Here is an 18,284-nt window from a genome sequence, read left to right as displayed (position 1 = left end):
AAACAGCGAGAGATCTTTCGTTGAGCGCCCGGTGGCGCGCAAGCTACCGGCTCGAGGAGTGCCGTCACCCGATAACCGTTGTTGACCGACTTGGTCCTGGCTAAATAACAGTTTCCGAAGGCAGGAAAGCCGCGACGATCGAGACGGCCGCGGCAGCGAAGTGGCCGCGGCACATCCGTTACACGATGACATCAGGCGCGTAGACGGACGCGTAGGCACCCGCGCGCCTTCTTTCATATCCGCATGCAATAACCGCCGATGTGTCATCGCGGGATGGTGCCATTGTTTCTCTCGTATCGTGCGGGGGAACGGAAAAATTTCAACGGCGAGAGCTTGGGAGGCGCAAACGCGGAAATATCGCGAAACCTCGCCTGGCTTTTGACATTTACCGCAGCAACGTATTATACTCCTCCGTTCCGCCGTTTAAATAGATTTTACCTTGCACAAATGGAATTATTTATCTCGTCCTCGTGATAAATAAGATCCCTCATTGGTCGACCATCTCGTAACTACATTAATTATATACATTTGTACACCTCCTTAAATCGACGACTCGTCGCGTTTGTAACGTTTAACAGCGTATATCATTTCGTAATATCAGTCGCGAGCTTGATAATTATGGTCGCTTAACGTTTGCATAATTATCTATGCGAGCGCGTGAGCGGGAACGCCCGCGACCTGCAAGTCGTTTGCAAGTCGCGGAGTGCGGACGTCGCGGCGCAAATTGGCGAGAACGTATTTCGATCCGAGTATATTCATGCTCGCGGGAGCGACTAACGATCGTTAATGACCGTTTCGCGCGGTCATTAAGAAAACTTCTCTTGGCCGGGCGCCGATATCGGGTGCCGCTTCATTTCATAAGTAATCACCCTGAGCTTCCACGATCCTCGATTATGAAAACGAAGGGCGGGTCAGTAGGAGTAATCCGTTTTCTCGTCCCGCAGTCTCGCGAGGGAACGGCGCGGCGCGGCGTACAATTCCCCTTTTGTTACAATTAACGGTCCCTCAACAATCCTCGATAACGATCGCGTGGATTCACTTTATCCCACTCGGTTAACGGGGCCGCGAAGTTTATGATTTATTCGTTGCCACTGCGACATCTTAGACCGAGTAATTGCTTGTCGCTATTACAAGCCATTGCTTTTACTATTGCTACGAAATGATATGGGAAAGTAGCAGCTTAATTGATGATTATTATTAAGACATATTATAAGCGTTGTGAATATCTAAGAAAAAAGTTTAGATTCCGTAAATGTAATTTACATCATTCCTACATGGCACTCTAATAAATAAATATAACGGTTCTTCTTTGTAATTGAGAAAAATAAATCCATGAATTTTGTAGGAAGAAAGAGAAGAAAGATATATGAGGAAATTGCTTGTAAAATTCATAAAAATATTTACAACTGGGTGGAGTAACGATCAAAAACATTCCGCGTATTAAACTATCCTCGCCAGCGAACGAGCTGTGTGACAGGAAGAAAAATTTGACTCCGTTTAAGTCGCCGAAGATTCTGGCATTCGTTTCAGAATGCGGACGATGTTTGCTCCTCTTGTCTCTCTTCCTCCTCGCACTCCTCGCAGTATCGCAAATAGCTCCGGCTTGCCGGTAATGCAACAAAACGATACGACCGAGAAAATGCGTCGCCTCTCAACGTCGAAAGCGTGTCGACGATCACGTAAAACCTCCTCGTCGTGGTTCACCGAGTTCGCCAGCGGAACACGAGACTTATGCAAACGAACGGCCGCCCGCGACCTTTTCGCGAAGCGCTCGGATCTCGATCCCGTTGATCGACATGATTTTCCCGGCGCGCACGATAGAACGGTATAAGATCGCGTTCGTTTGAAGCGCACAGATGTTTTCTCCTAGAAAATTGTAAGCTTTTAAAATAATATAGATATATACTTTCTAAACAATTTCTAATCATTCTATCAATTTTTTAATTATTATTTTAATAAAAATTACTAATAGTTCTATTAATTACTATTTTAATTACTATTCTATTATAAATCAATAAATGCATAATTTATAATGAGAGCACATTATTAAAACATCTAAAAATAAAGATCGTTCTTATTATTACGACGCAAAATCGCAGGGATCTGCGGTAGTTCCCGATTGTGCTCGTTGAACCTTTCGCAGGAAGCGGAAGCAACGGACGACGCGACACAGCCGAGCCGGAAGCGATAGTTAACCGACCGTCAAGCCCTTCCTATTCTTTGCTGTATGAAAAATGATAGGGCGTAACAGGCAAGTGCCCTCGATAGTGGGCTTTTATTTTTGTCCCTGTGCGATTATATGGCGGCGGATTCATCGGAATAGAACAGTGATAAAAAGAGGAGTGTCTCGACCGGTATCTTGTCAGCAGATATACGTTGACGACCGTAATAACAACTGAGTTTTTTTTTTAAACACCGGTTAAGAGTATATTTTTCTACTTACTTTGAGATAAGATCCATAATATTTGGTGACGTACGGGCTGTCACACTGCGACAGCACCATAATCTCCTGCTGTATGTCCTCGATTTCATCTTCCGCCTCTTCAAGATCGATAATCTTGATGGCAACAACCTGCTGAGTCCTGTTGTCGATACCCTTAAAAACCTCGCCGAAGCTACCCTTTCCGATTCGTTCCTGTTTTGTAAATATCAGCTCGGGGTCCACCTTCTGCAACAGAGAAATTCAACAGTCTCCGGTTACTACTTTGATCATTTGACATTTAACATTTTCTTTCGCGTTACCATGGCTCGCGTCATTTCTGTAAAAAGCTCCACGGATTATCCCGTGACGTAACAATGTAACGAGACATTGAGAAATTTCGAAATTCCTCAGGCACGTAAGACTTTCTTCTTCGTTAACGCGTGGCCTTCAGAAATTAATAGATGCAGTTGTTCGACAAGCAGCAATGCAGTTCTCCTTGGCTCTTTTCTACGAGATGACACATGATGTCATAATGGTCTTGTGTGCTATCAAGTATACGTATGAATCGTCGACTTCACTTTCTTTACGCGAACGAAGTCCCGTCTCTTTGATAATCTCTCGCGACGTGATATCTCGTGTTTAAATTGTGAAATATGAATACGAGTATACGCATCGTGGATCGTGGTTTCCCCGTCGCACTTACAGCAAATTATGGCAACGGGATATCTCACAGCTCGAGCAGCTTGACAAATGAAACGTCCTCTTCTCTAATCCACTATTTAGACTTGCGGACGAGCTCTGTGCATATATGTTTCTTCTTCACGCTCGGAAGCTATTTGCGCTAAGGAGCAACGTTATTCTGCGAGACGTTAATAAATTACCGTCGCCACTGTCTCGCGCTCTCCGCATCTCATTGTCAGCAGCAAAAAGGCCCCGAGACTCTTTTCCGCCCGTCCGGAAACCGCCCGTGTTCGACGCAAACTGCCTTCAATCGGAACAGGATATATAAACGATGAAAAAAGAAATTCCAAAATTCATCCCGTCACCGATTCTTTCTTACCGGCTGCCTTTCGGAAATCAATCCCGCGCAAATCGGGAAGAACGTCTAATGCTGAAGATCATCTCAGACTGCGAAATGGTTACTCCGAAATAAAACGGCGGCAAAATAAATAAAATAAAAATCGTAATATAAGAGCTGTGGGTCCCATATATATACTCTATTTTCACACGTTTTTTGTACTTATCGCAAGCAAGAGCTCGACAAAATAGTCTAAAATAAATATAGCATTATCGTGAATGCAACGTTTAATGTTTCGCTGTAATTAAGCACTGCATCTTTTATGCGACTTCCGTGAGGCTACCTAATTCGCAATACATTTTTAGAATTCTTTCTGGAGCTCCATTCTTTTCCTGCAGTTAGCTTTCGCAGTTAATAGAACAAGACCTTTAATTGTATCTATATAAATTTGGAGATGTAGCGTGTGTGGAGATGTACAATTTTTTCACTGACAAATTATACAGATAAAGAGCTTTATTTATTTTCTCCTGTTCGGATATTTTGAAGAATTACGCTCGTTGATAAGCGTCAAGAACGTTAGAAACGCTAATTTGTCGACACCCGGATAATAATGAATATGCACGTGAGCTTTGTGTACGAAGCTGACTCTTCATTTTCTCGCGCTCGCAATCCACCAGATCACACAAAAAGTAGGTAAACTGAAAGCTCATATCACGGCGGCGAGATTAAAGCGAAGCGAAGCGAAGCTTCGAAACCGTGGATAGGCTCTAAGGGCAACGGAATAAAAATTCGCGACCGTCGGTAAAATTCGAAAAATTTGCTTTGCAAATTTCCTCATATATCTGACGGCGATGTTTCGTGACTGTCGGGCCGGGCCATTTTATCGCGCTGATGGATTTAAAGGTCATTGATTTTTGCCGCCCGGTCTCGATCATTTCCATTTCATGCAACTTAGGTCATCGACTCTCTCCTAAAATCGATACTCGCGTGAGTCTGTCGTACGAAGCACTAAAAATTTACGCTATTATTACCCACTTAGTGCTACATTATTCTAAAGTTACCGATTCACTATATTAACCGAATATTACCGAAAATTAGCATAGTGCAAATTTGCGGCGGTTTATTACACGACAGAGCAGAGTACAACCTGCCGCTTGTTCTGACAACTCACATTATATAATCCATGTTGTTAACCACACTTGTCACGTGTACATTTATAAACATTATTGCACTCGCAATTTGCGCAAAATATTTGATACAATCGTGTAAAACAGATAAAGATGAGCTTTGAGCTAAATAATTCTAGACACGAGCTATTATATAGGTTCGCAATAATAGATCAATTAACGAGAGAAAAAAAATATCGCTTTTCAATCGCAAGTTATGCAATCGCTGTATGCAATCTAAGATTCGTGCTCGCTCAAGCGAGGGCGAACGAGAGTGAGTGGGGCAAGAGAGGATGATGACTCTTGACTCCGCGTGAAATACTCGCATCGTCGAGATGCACCAGGCGTCTCTCCTCTTCTCGTCAGCTGCTCTTTGGTACGCCAACTCGCCGTCCGAAAGTCGCGACACAGATTCTAATTAACGGCTGTCGCAAAGAAATCCGACACGTAGGCGACCAAAGACGGTCACGTTCGAGGGGCGCGACAAAGATATTCGCGCCACGTAAGTAGGATACATCGACGTTCTTTACCGATATTATTTAGTAAATATGGTAATTCAGTTTCCTCACGTTCTCGCATCGTTAGAAAACTCTAGTTATTCATCAGGAAATATTATGTGTCATTAGTAAGGGCTATTCGACTTTGTCGTACAAACAAGCTCTATTATATGATGTTAAGGAAGAGAATTTTCCGGATGTTACATTTTCAGCGCCATAATGATGCTTGAGATACCCGACAGAGCCTCTCATCTTATTCGATTAGTTTGGGTAGCGGCTTGTGCGTTTTGATGGACACGCCTATTCTAAACTACATTAGCTACGCCACGTTGTGTAACGCGTGCAGGTTTGCTGTCGGGCTATATTCGACCCAAATACGACCAGCGGATATGACAAAATTGACGTAGGGTTACCAAGGGCGCTCAATTAGCGGTCATGCATGGCTTTATCCCATTGTAGGCGACTGTCAGCTACTGCGATTCATAAAACCTCATCAAAATTGCGTAACACAATAAATAATATATCACAGTGCAGCGGTAATACGTCAGCGAACCCTGCTGTACGAGTGTGAATTATAGTAGTTGGATTATAGCGCTGCGGTAGCTTTTCTCGTCCAAACATGTGATACACTCGGCATTAATTTCCAATTAATATCAGGGGATTCGGGGAATTAATTTCGAGGCCAAATTAACGTAAATATTTCATATATAAAATATCGTATCTACCAGGACCATGTGCACGAGATGCTAATTTTAAATTAACGTTATAATATTTTGAATATGATTTGTAGTATTATTTCACATAACAAATGACAAATTAATGAAGAATGACGTTTATTCGTACAAATGTGACTGCTTTGTCACATTTGAACGTATTCATCTCCTGAAAAAATATTCCGCGTTAAATCCTCATCACTGCGATGTTCGTTAAATATACTTGAATTAAGCTAAGTATCTCTGAAACACTCTTTTCCCTTAACGTCGCGCGATGAAGATCCCATTAAGCGATATCGCTTCCCTGAACACGCGACTGAAATAATTTGCTAGGTAACACGGAGTTTGGTATCGTTCTGACACATCTTAATTAAGAAGTGTAACCACGTTTCAAGAAATTTCGTCTCAGACGTCCTTTTCAAGAAGCAGGCTCGAATAGACTCGCCGCCTTCCAAGATAAACGTCCCAACTTCATCAGGAAGCTCAAGACTGTCAGGCTACAACGGGATCGCATTAATTCCAAGGAGCCGCGATTGTTCTCTCTCGAGATGGGAACGGTCCGATACCTATTTGCAATATTCCAACGATTCAATGAAACAACGATCCAATTCAGTTACGTGTCCCATCGTTTGGAACACGGAAAATATCATAAATGACAAATCTCAAATAAAACTTTTGCTACGATGAAGCAACAGTACCGGTTTATTGTCGATTTGGAGACAGTCGCTTCCGTATCTCGCTATAAGTTGGGGAAAACCATTGCGAGATTGCGTTGGTTAACTTCACTTTTACGAGAATTTTGCGGAGCTACATTGCGGTCGAATCGAGTTAGAGAAGTAAGCCAGAATATCTTTGTGCCTCAAACAGGCTGTTGTATGCCAAAGGAGAATTTCATTATCATATGTTTAAGTTGCTCTTTGAGAATCTGAATGCATAACAAATTGGAAACCTGAATTGCATCTTAAAACGCACCGAGCGAAAGTAATATTGAGCGCGCGATACTACGCGATTTTTTCGTGCGGCTTTAGTACCATCAGTTTCCTTGCATTTGCGTGACAAAGTCCGTACAAACGATTTCTCTCGGTTATACGTAAATTGCGTCGCATTTGATTCTCGTATATGCGAAACAAATAAAGTTACCATCTGCGTTCGTGATTACCGTGGAAGTGCTGCAAAATTCGCTCTATCTAATTGGATATATATTCAGGAACGAAGCTAATACACACGCACAAGCCGCAATAGAATTTGTATAAAGTAAGTTACGCGGAGGGTATAAGAGATTAAATATAAATTAGCTACACACCAAACAAACTCTTCGATTAAACTGTATCGAAACTATTTGGGCTTTCTCTCTCGCACTCGAGGTCATAAAATGCGCCCGTGATGTATTCTCGTTGCAGTTTGAATGGGCAGAAGCAGACAATAGGCATGCGGATAATTCGCTATAAATCGAAAACCATCGAGCGATATTTGGCGTACCGCTTTTTTCCATCTATTCAACAACCGGCGGAAAATCACGATCATCCGCCCATCTCTCACGTACGCGATGCGAGTGCAGCGATGCGATGTGATGGCAAGAGGCGGGTGCGGGCTGACGCAGCGAGTGCTCTAGGGTCAATCAACACAGTCAATATTGACAATAATAAAGCGAGCAGACAAAAGCGTGCCCCGACAATCCCCGGAATCGGAATGATACGCGACGATCCGCGAACTCTGCATCGCGGATTCTCGAATGTACAGAACGTTGAAAAAATTCGAGGAAAATGTATCCACGTCAGATTCATCTCGAGTCTTTCTCTCTTTCTGCAAGACAAACACATGAATCAAGATTATTTCTGTGATTCGTGTCTTAATTCATATATCTGATTATTCTCCAGCGCCAATAAAATTAAATCAAAAAGATGAAGGTAAAATCAAGACTTAACGAAACCGGTAAAACCGACTCGCGAGCCGTCGACGTTTAAATGACAATGTTTCTCGGGATTTTCTTGCCGTAGAGCAAATATTTGCATCTCATTCGCGGAGTTCGTTTGACATTAACATAAATAAGCGGAGTGCCCCAGCTGCCCAGTACGAGCTCAAGTGTTTTCCTGATAATTTTCTCTCGTTTAACGACGGAGCGAGTACACGAGTCCTATACTTGAGCTGCGCGCTGCTCGCTCTCGAGTGTCGTTTAAACTTTAATTTCGGTGATTCTCCTCCTCCGGCCGATGAATTACTCTCGTCGTAAACGAGGTCGAACGACGACACGTGGCGCGCGGTAACGCATCCTCGTTGAACCATTTTCGAAATTTGCGGCTCAACTGCACCGCAAATTACACCGTCATTATGAAGTTAGAACAACAATGAACGAACGAACGAACGAACGTTGAAACGCCTCTTTATGACCGATGTTGCCGCGGACGTACTTATGATCCCTCGACTCCTCTTTTTTTTCCTTTTCATCTCTCTCTTTCTCTCTCGCTCTTTTTCTCTTCCTCTCTCTCTTCCAACAGCTGCAGTGCGGGAAGTTCGCATGAATATTCATTTAATTAAAACCGAATGACCGAGCCGCCGTTATTATAACCTGGTGCACGGTACGTATGCGCTTTCGCATGCTCTGGAGACGACGCTGTATTACGATAGCGTAATATGCAACCGCCCAGTTAATAACGCACCGATAGATTTACCGCCTTCTCTTCGCTCGCGGTCGTCCTGCCCGCAGTGCCCCGCGTTGTCCCTCGGGCACGGGGCCCCGTTTTCCAAGACTCAATTCCAACGGTCTGGCGGGCGAGAAAAGCGCCGGCAATTAAAATTGCTCGTCGGCATTCATCGCGGTCAAAAAGCGCGAGTGTACGGCGCACGACCTTCCCTACATACCTTGGCACCAGCAAAAAAATGGAGCGGATTTACGCTAAACGCGCAAAAAGGATAACGAATGCGCGCTTCCGCCGGGCAAATAACGCGCATTTTGCATACTTCGCCCGGGCATAACTTCCCCGAGCTAACACGCCTCGCGTATTTACATTTATAATTTTTTGCCTATCCACGCGCTCGGGACGGCGATCAAAATGCAAATGCGTTATCGACTGCGGCTCCTTTTTACAGCCCGGCGGAAGAGAGAAAACAGTGCACACAGAAATCACGCAGCCTCGTTGTTGCACCCAGACGCAGTGGCTTCGTAACGCGATTACCCGATGGTTGCCAATATAATAGTGATAACGCGGCTGTTGAAGCGCGAATAATGCGTTTCCCCCGATCGCGTTTAATCGTGCGGAGTTGAACGGACGCACGGAATTCGAACCCATTGCGCAATTTCTTGATCGTGAAATGCCATTCTGCCGCTGATACGAGATAATGAGAAACCGCGCGGCACGAGAGGTGCGCGTTATAAATCGTTTCGCCGGCACGAAAGCGATAGGAGAGCTGAAAAGCTCGACGAGCGAAGTGCTTCTAGCAACATCTCTGAAATTATTATAATACGTTGAATTTAACTTGAGGGACTGTATATCAATCTGACGATGGCTAGTTCACGAATGCAAATAAGAGGTCGAGGCACCGTAAAAACGTTTCTTCAGAAAAATTACTCCGAACTTCGAAATACTCCGAAGTACCTCTGCAGGTGATGTTTGCGTACAGTTTTAATTATAGATGATGACGCAACGCGAATAATATAAATGCTCTTGTTTGTGACATTCTCGCCGTGATAGATACGTTTCTATCGCGGTAGAAAACGCGGTTGCGACACATGTTCATAATTAACCGTGTTTTTATCACCCGCGACATTTCGGAACGTCGCGATAACTGATTCTTATCTGAATGATAAATGATGATTGAAATAAATTGAAACGTGGTAACGTTTGTTCGTTCAACGCTCAAGTTCCCCTCAACAGAAACTTTATCGGCGTCGCGATTAATTTGTTGGACACGATTCGATCGAAAATAGCGAGGCCTTATCAGCAGAATTAAATAAATTTTACAATCAAGACAATCCTGGCGGCATCGCTATCGTGCAATCGTATCGCTGTCGTAGGTTGAAACGGTTCTTCGTTCTGACTCATTGGCGTCGTTGGTGAGAGGCTACGACGCTGCGACGCGAGTTATGCACATTGTACACACCCGTGACCGTTTATTTATGTATGCACGTAGGATCGTGCGTAGAATGCAGCAACCATTGCGCGCGTGAAGCGTAAAGGCACAGTGCGGGTTAAACGTTGGTGTATCCTTCAGGATGGGATATTACGCGCCGCACATTCTCTCGGGTGCAATTTGTATCCGACGTCATAAACATGAAGCGCGGTCGCCTTGTTTATGGATCGGCAAGAGTGCGAGATACGCATGTACGGGAAAAAAAAGTCGCGTATAAAATAAATTGTCTCGGACGAGTTGTTTTCGCGTATGTACGGTTGAAAGTTTCGGTTGGTCCGCACGAGTTATCACCGAAAGTACTGCGTTCGAGTCGGAAAATGCCGTCGCTCGCATATTGTTGTACGGATAATCGCGTCCGCGCGTACATTTTTACAAGATCGCGTTCAACGCGTTGCAATTATTTTTGCAGCCGACGTAATGCGATACGAGAGCGATACCTACGAAAAGTCTGTTACTGTATGTGAAACATGAGAACGTCACTTTACGTTTCAATGGTAAATCCACCGTAATAGAGTAATTAATCAATTGTCGAGTAATATAGCGCAAAATACATAGTAGTGAGAAGAATCCGTCGACTCTTGATGTTCCGACAATTGCGATTCTTTTAGACGTCATTTTCTCCTCTTTGCATTATTAAATCAAAGACAAGTTAACAAGAAAGCTTAAATAATGATCTTTGCTATGGAGCAACGTAAGTGTGGCAGCAAAAGCAAATGTGACATCAATTGTTCGACGATAACTATAGATACTTCATTCCGATCGCATCGCGTGGTCTTTCCAAACGCACGCGAGTCCTCAGGTCCTCACGTGTGAGGAGATATGGTGAGAGTGTCGACCTTGCACTGGCCTCGGCCGAAAGAAGAGAGATGGAAAAGAAAAGAAAGAGGAAAAAGAGCGCGTGCGGTCTTCTCGCGAGATCTTGCGGTCCACGAGAATCCTGTTACACCGGTATTTCCATGCTGCACCGGAGTATGCTCGCGTCGGAGCCGTTCGATACTCTTTTGTCCGTGTCTTGCTTTATTATGAGTATTATGAGCATTATGATCGTTGCTCTGCGATGCACGCGACGTTAACGAAATATGAGGTGTTCCGAAAAAGAAGTGATTATTTATCCAAGATTTATCGCGCGCTACGTACGTAAATAGGAAAGTTGTTAATGAGAAGCAGATTGCAAATCTTCGAATTAGAAGTCACGTCTCCCCGAAGTTCCATCGTTTTACGAGACTTCCCGCGATCAACTTGTTTAACTTCCCAATTTACAATTAGAAGTTATCAAATAACGGATACGTCTTTGTTGATGTAACGGAGAATTACGAGAAAATTAATTTTTTAAAAATTTTATTACCATCTCTACACCTCGAATGTTTCTTCCGACCGCAAACCGATTGTCTTTTTTCGACCTGTCTCGAAACATTCGATCGGTTGGACCGAAATGCGACACCTCGACCACTTTCTAGCATATCGACGTAGCTCGGATTTCAGACACTCGGGTTAAGAGCTGGCTCGTCTGGGCTTTGCGGGCGGAACTGGTCTCTCGAATCCCACCCGTCGCGACTCGAATCTTCACGTGCATTCTCCTCGCGAGACGATACGTGTTTGCGTCGGTCTCGACGTTTTATCCGCGGTTCGCAACGAGGCTACTAAAGATTCTTTCCAGGATTTTTTCGAGGGCCGCGGAGGACGACGAGTATCTTTTTCTTTTCTTTCTCTCATGATAATAGCCACGTTGGAATTTAATATGAAATTATGTTATATGATGCTATTTAAAAATACACGAGGATATTATCAACGACATAAAAATTGTATCAGTGCATGGCCACAATTTAAACGTGATTTGAGGACTATGCGGGAGACAATTGCGACAGAGTCAGAAACTAACTCCCCGAATCATTTATTGCGCGCTGGCACGAGCGCAGACACAAATATTTTCCACCTGGATACATTGCAACGCCATAGTGTCGGGAATTTTTAGTAGCCAGACAGACACGCGCGTTTACTACGCGTCGGGGTGTCACGGAATATGCATGAGCGAGTGGAGTGAGCACTATATTCGTGGCACCCATCAAATGTTCTGCAAATAGATTACCACGTGTTCCAGGTATTCCTATTGTCTACCAGTTTTCATCGGCGGGTCAATTTCAAATTATAATTGAATTGCAAAATCGGTCTGTCAGCGTGCCAGACGGATACATTGATCGATAACTGATCATGGATGGACTGTGAGATAAAGAAAAGGTAAGTTCACCATTTTCACGACGATAAATCCTGGAAAATGGCAAGAAACGTTGGACTAATTAATGAGAAAATTAATTTTCCGTACTAACGCGAGATATATCGTGCAAAAAAGAAACTGCAGGTTCTTATCCTCGTGATAATAAGTAGTGGAAAAACGATGAGAATGTGTCGGATTAATCTCAATCAGGAAATTAATTTTCAATTCTATTGTGAGATTTATGAAAAATCTAATTTCCTCGATGTAATATTGAATCAAGGACACATGTAATTTCCGATGCATTCCTGCACGGATATTTGTAGGCTCTAAGAATTAGGTATTCTACGGCGTGCTTCTCTGGACACTCACGACGCGTAATTCCTCGTCCTTTCTCTTTCTCCGCCTAGATATCGTCCGTTTTTTACCGGATCGTTGCTTAGCAGTTGAATTAAGTCACGTTACGAAAACCCCAGAAAAATATTGAAGCGTTAGTTAATTTCTGACAAGTTCTCGAACCTTCGTGAGACCTTCGCGTCTTCCATTATTAAAGGTTTTCAACAACCCGGTAATATCCATCAAACTTTCGATATTAAAAAATATTTGAATATCCGGATCAAATGGAATACTGAACCTTTTAATCTTAAGAATTTTTTATTCCTACGAAAGGCTAGCTATTTGGATCTCCAAATGTTTTCGAGGCTGAACTTTTAACATCGATCGCAGTATCGTAAATCTGAGCGGGAAATGCATTCGTGAAATATCTATGTTCGCCTTCGTGTCTGCTACACAATTGACTATAAATTTCAGGCGCGGTACAAGCAGATATACTCGGTAAATCGCTCTTCAATTCATCCCTTATATCTTGGGCGATATTTGTAACAGCGGGTTGCAGTTACCGTCTCTCGGCGATCTGGAATCCATTCTCCAAATCGTACTACAGGGACAGTTCTTGAGAGGCCTTCTCCGACTCGCCGAAGAGATTACGGAGTGCCCGCACTCTAGCTACTATCGGACGAAGTTCTGTTTTATTCGAAACCTCGGGAGAGAAGATATTCACGCGACCACCACCTCGAATGCAATCGAAATTTATATCAATCACGTAGGCTCATATTTATAATCGTTGACTATAATCGACACGAATCTCGTATTAAAAAGTGTATCAAGTGAGATGTTTAAAATAAAATTTCATTGAGATACATACATTGTGACAATCACATTTTAATTAATGATATATTGAGCGCGTACACATGAATGATAGTGAAAAGCGAAATGATTGTTCTCTTACCTGAAACTTGACATCGTTAAAATATCGTTCGAACATTGTAGAACATTCCGTGATATTACATACGCGATGAAGTAGTTATTAGCGATATTAACCGATATTAGCGTTTTTTATTTCAAGTGATATAAAAGTTCAATTATATACAAAGAAGGATGGATAGGCTAAAAATTAGAATGCTAATGTGCAGGCGTAACGAGTATCAAATCGATTTGCAAAATCTATTTATTAAACTGTATGCCATCAAGACTGGATTCTGTCTGGAAGCTGAGTTATTCATACAGTAAAAATGTGTAACTATTGTATAAACTACGAGGGTTAGCATACTTCCAAGACATCTCTCGATTCACTCAACAACGTAAGCTCGTAAATGCAGATCGATATACTCGCCGCCCCTTTCTGCCCTTTCGAGCGATTTTAGAATTGTGCGGTGAGAAAGTATTCCTTGAATCGTAGCTTTCTGGGCCGGTTCCAAGGAAACTCTCAACTTCCAAGTTGGCGTTCGTATACTACGTCTCGCCACCGGAAATGCTCCCGATTTCGCGGCGCTCTTCCTCCTTTTATACGTCCGATAAAGTACCGCGTAACTACCGACCGACAGCAGAGAGATAACGATCCGAAACTGAATAGTTCCCATCGCTCGCGCAGCGCTAAAATGTGGTTTATACAACGCCAGTTCACACTCGTAAAAAGAAAGAAAAACAGATGACCTGTTTCAGACGTATACTCTTCGTCTCTGTATATCCTTCATCTATCAACACTCTAGACCCAATCGCTCCTATCCATCAAACGATTTATTCGTGAATTATTTATTACCATCTTTTTTTTTTCAAGAGACCAGACCATCGATAAACTTCGTTCTGCTTTCCGCTCAAGAGTTCTATCCGAAACCGAACGGACGTCTCTCTTCGGAAAGCCTCCGGGAATTCTGAACTCACCGAGGGAGTGGTACTCCTGTGGGTTGCCGGTCTGGGATGCGGCAAGGATGTGTTCTTAGTATTAGCCGGACCCCCATTGCAAGGTCTCTGGCCGGTGTCTCGTCGGGAGGGTGGCGGGGGCGGCGGCAGCGACAGGGGTCTGCCGCCACTCCTCGGATGCTGCGGTGCAGCTTGGAATTGGGTCCAGGACTGACGCGGCAAATATCCCGTCGTCACATAGCCGCCCGATATGAACTGCGCCGAGCCGTTCAGATATGGCGGCGTCATTACCGCCGTTTGCTGTGCCGTTTGTCCGCCGTTTCGCATCTTTCGCACGCTACTGCGCTCGTCCTTGATTCTCAGTGCGTCTCTGCTGCAGATGACACCGATGCTGATTGCTTGAGAAAGGAAACTACGTCAACGCACTGCACGTCCAATTGCGATGGTCCTTGGCACAACGCGCGTACCTCTCATCATCGAAACGCACGCACATTTGTGTCTCGTCACTGAATATTTTTAAGCTCCTGGAGAGATTCGATTCTTGGACGCTTTTATATGAAAGAAAATGTGTCAGTCTTTCAATGCTTTTAAATTTTATTTAATTTATCTGTAACTATAGAAAGATTTTAAAAGATTACTCAGAATAATACGAAAATTTATTTTCATCTCTTATAACCCGAATAAAAATTAAATTTTACAAAAACACGTTTAGTGGATCTGCGTTTGGAATGGCATCTTATAATTCGCATGAATCTCTCTCTGACAAGATATTGTTGTGAGGTAACGTTAGCGCATCTACAGACGCATATTATAATATAAAGTCACTTCTATTGTAATTGGCAGACGCTCAAAGGCGAAGCTGCAGTTCCGTTAGCCCTTTCTTTTCTTTTTACGCTTCCTATCGCGTTCTGTTGTCCTTCATTATATAGCGCTACGCTACCGGGGCAGAACAAAGTGCCGGTAAAGGACGCGACTGTGCCAGTAAAAAGTTCCAAAGAGAGTTCGACAAAAATGTAGCGATGTAAAAAGGGCATCCAATGCAAGAGAGAGAAATCGAGCAGTCGTCCTCATCGTTCTGCGGCTTTTTCCGTGAGCGAAGCTCCGGAACACGGGCCGCTCTCGAGAGCCTCTCCGTGAACGAAATCGATTTCACGGACGTTTTCGAGAGTTCGAGCAACACGGTCGATGTTAACGGAACAAGAAGTGTACCGTCCTCCTCGATTTTTATTGCTGACGGTGCAGAAGAACGTTTCGCTTGATTGCAAAAAAAAAAAAAAAAAAAAAAAACATAAAAACGCGGCAGCTGTAAAATTCTCGTATCTTTGGAAAGGTTTTAACGCAATGTCGTAAACCATAAAACTGCATTCGACTAATATCACCGTAACTCGGCCTGGATTACACGAAGCTTAAGATGTCGCAATCGGATCAACCGACGTCGCGAGGAAGTGTCACAGTTACAAGTTCAGTGCCAAACGCAAGACGCTCGCCCTCGTAAAAATAGAAAACGCCAATCGCGACGATAATCTAGGTCAATTCGAGCAAGTGGGGGGAGGAAGTTAAGACTGATTGGGTGCAGGCGCGATCAGATTAAATTTCGGCTTTGCGACGGCACATGGCCGGAATATCGATTGGCGAAGACCGAAGAGTCGCGACGGAAGAATTCTCGGTCACAATAAGAATAAATTATGCGGGCTGGCTTTGGCATCTTTATTTCTCGTAGAAAAGACAAGACAAAGAAAGAACGATAAAAAATAACAAGCCTGGTCTCTCGAAACCTCCTCGGAGGAAAATATCATACTCTTGAATCTTTAATCGTATCTCTCAATCTTATATTTTCTCTCTTTTGTCGAGAGTCATTATTCATATTCATGTTGGCGATCGCTTTGTGATCTTTCATATCAGTGCCACGGGAAAGAAAAAGAGAAAGAGGATCAGCAAAGTCGACAAAGGGAGTAAAATAGATCGCTTGGCCGATATATCGATCGTGAGGAGAGAAAACAGACGGCTATCGTGACGATCGTTCTCGCAATCACACAAGCGCGATTCGACATGCTCGAATAATTTTCAGGATGGCAGCTTCCGCCGGAAAGTCCGCGCCATCACCCTAGAAGATCAGGTTCACTGCACTATCGATACCCGGTGCCGCTTGCGCGGCATTAAATCGTCGAGTTGGACGGTGATTAACTTGCGGCCAGTGCAGATACTCTCGAACAAGCGGAAGCGAGACCGGCCATGGCTCGGCCTTTCCGCTTTATAACCGCGGGAATGTCTAGAAATTCGCTCCGCGCTGTTCATTCACTCTTTTTCACGCTTTTTTAATCACGCTTATGACACGCGTAACACACATCCGCGCCAACCAGAAGTTTCACAACAAATCTTACATAAATGCATCGCATATTCGGCGCACACAAATATTCACCATTTTTTATCATCATCAAATGCTATGATTGTCCGGAGTACCTATTCCTCGGCTATCGAACCTCGGAGTACTAGAAAGATTAAGCTGATGCCACAAATATGGTGATCAAAAGCATAGAATTTTGTATATATTTTTTAAGTTTAATGTATAACGTTTCTATTTTTCGTGATTTTCTAAAGTTTTATAACATGCATAAAGCTTTAAAAGGCCAATTCCTTTTAGTGACACAAGTCGACACAAGTGTCGTTCTGTCTTTGTTATTTATTGAATGCCAAGAAGGATAGAACGATGTTTGTGTCGACTTGTGTCACTAAAAGGAATTGGCCCAAAGTATACTCTGTTTCTAATTAAATTCGGAATTGGATTGTAATGCGCAGCATGAATTTGTAGATTTGTGTCACTGTATGACGCGCCGTAAACACCGGTTATTTGAAACAAAACGCCTGGTTTCGCGAAGGATGAACCGCTTGAAATACGATAGCGTATTGTTCCCACTTTGCTCATTTCCAAGTAGACTCTCGTTTTCGGTCACCGTCGTGAAACCTGGCCTTTGTCCTCGCCGCGGCCAGTGAAAACGTGGGAGCATACATGCGCCAGGTACAAAGGAAGGATGCATTGCGTCGCGCGGGGAAACGGGCATAATTGGACCATTCGCCACTGTTTCTCCTAGATCAAACGCTGATGGATATTCCTGAGGAATTATCTCACTTATACGTTGATGCTAAGATACTTTTGTATTTGCACTTGCGCGGGTAGATCGTACAGCTCATTGTACTATAAGTCTAAAAAAGCAGCTAACTCATGATGAATCAAATTGAAAAGTTTCGCGAATTAATTATGTTGCATATATATAGGAGATATTCGGGATTTGACAAATTATCCTTTATCTATGGATCCTGTGGTAATCTGTAATTCGTATTCCCTTCTAAGAAAAATTCTCCTTAAGAAAAATCAAAACCGAAAAAGTAAAGAATGTGTAAAAGGTGGACTCGACAGGTCTGGAACGCTCGGTGTAGCGATAATAACGTGTGCATCATACGTCCGGAGGGTCAGTCACCGTTAGATGATAACCGAGCGTCGGAGTAACAGGCGCGACGATTTTTCGAAATGCACACGCACACGTATCCTATCCATCCCGCGTACACGTGTGTAAATCTCGCGATTACACGCGACGCATACACACATACGTTCCTAGGTTGTCCGTTATTCCGGAATAATTGGGACTCTCGGCTACCTGCACGTGCGCGAACGACGACGACGCACTTTCCTAAGCGCGACGGCACGCCGCGCGCCGAGGAGGCGAGTCGCCGCTTGGCATTCATTACGCCGTTGTCGTTAATTGTTAATCGTGACGCGTAGGCGGATACGAAAGCGTGCTTTATTAGGATCGCCATATGCCGTGGGATCAACTCTGCACCATCTTCTTATGGTACGCATCGCTGACGCCGGAAAAGGGATCGTATCGCGAAAAAGACGCTGTGCATTTTCGCACTAGCGACTGCTGTACCAAACA

The 18,284-nt window shown here is 43.7% G+C and overlaps 1 protein-coding gene and 1 long non-coding RNA gene across 7 annotated transcripts in view; one reads left to right on the top strand and one right to left on the bottom strand.

Annotated features, from left to right (window-relative positions):
• The window catches only part of Gckiii (Germinal centre kinase III), an 87,985-nt gene that overhangs the window by 12,007 nt on the left and 57,694 nt on the right, over nt 1-18,284 (bottom strand). For 3 of the 5 annotated variants that reach the window (XM_071782565.1, XM_071782566.1, XM_071782564.1), the window contains one exon: nt 2,444-2,668. In XM_071782565.1, coding sequence (XP_071638666.1) covers nt 2,444-2,668 — 225 coding nt within the window. Of the gene's footprint in view, nt 1-2,443; nt 2,669-14,373; nt 14,966-18,284 lie in introns of all 5 variants that reach the window. The other 2 variants (XM_071782563.1, XM_071782562.1) reach the window with 2 other exon arrangements.
• Nucleotides 8,754-14,405, top strand: LOC139815570 (uncharacterized). 2 transcript variants are annotated; one of them, XR_011732757.1, is made up of 3 exons: nt 8,754-12,179; nt 13,039-13,255; nt 14,270-14,405. It is a non-coding gene; the product is annotated as an uncharacterized lncRNA (long non-coding RNA). The 2 variants fall into 2 exon arrangements; XR_011732756.1 differs by having other exon boundaries at nt 12,964-13,255.

The sequence above is a fragment of the Temnothorax longispinosus genome, chromosome 7 (assembly GCF_030848805.1).
Source record: "Temnothorax longispinosus isolate EJ_2023e chromosome 7, Tlon_JGU_v1, whole genome shotgun sequence".
NCBI classification, from domain to species: Eukaryota; Metazoa; Arthropoda; class Insecta; order Hymenoptera; family Formicidae; genus Temnothorax; species Temnothorax longispinosus.
This window is presented reverse-complemented; position numbering and strand designations above follow the sequence as displayed.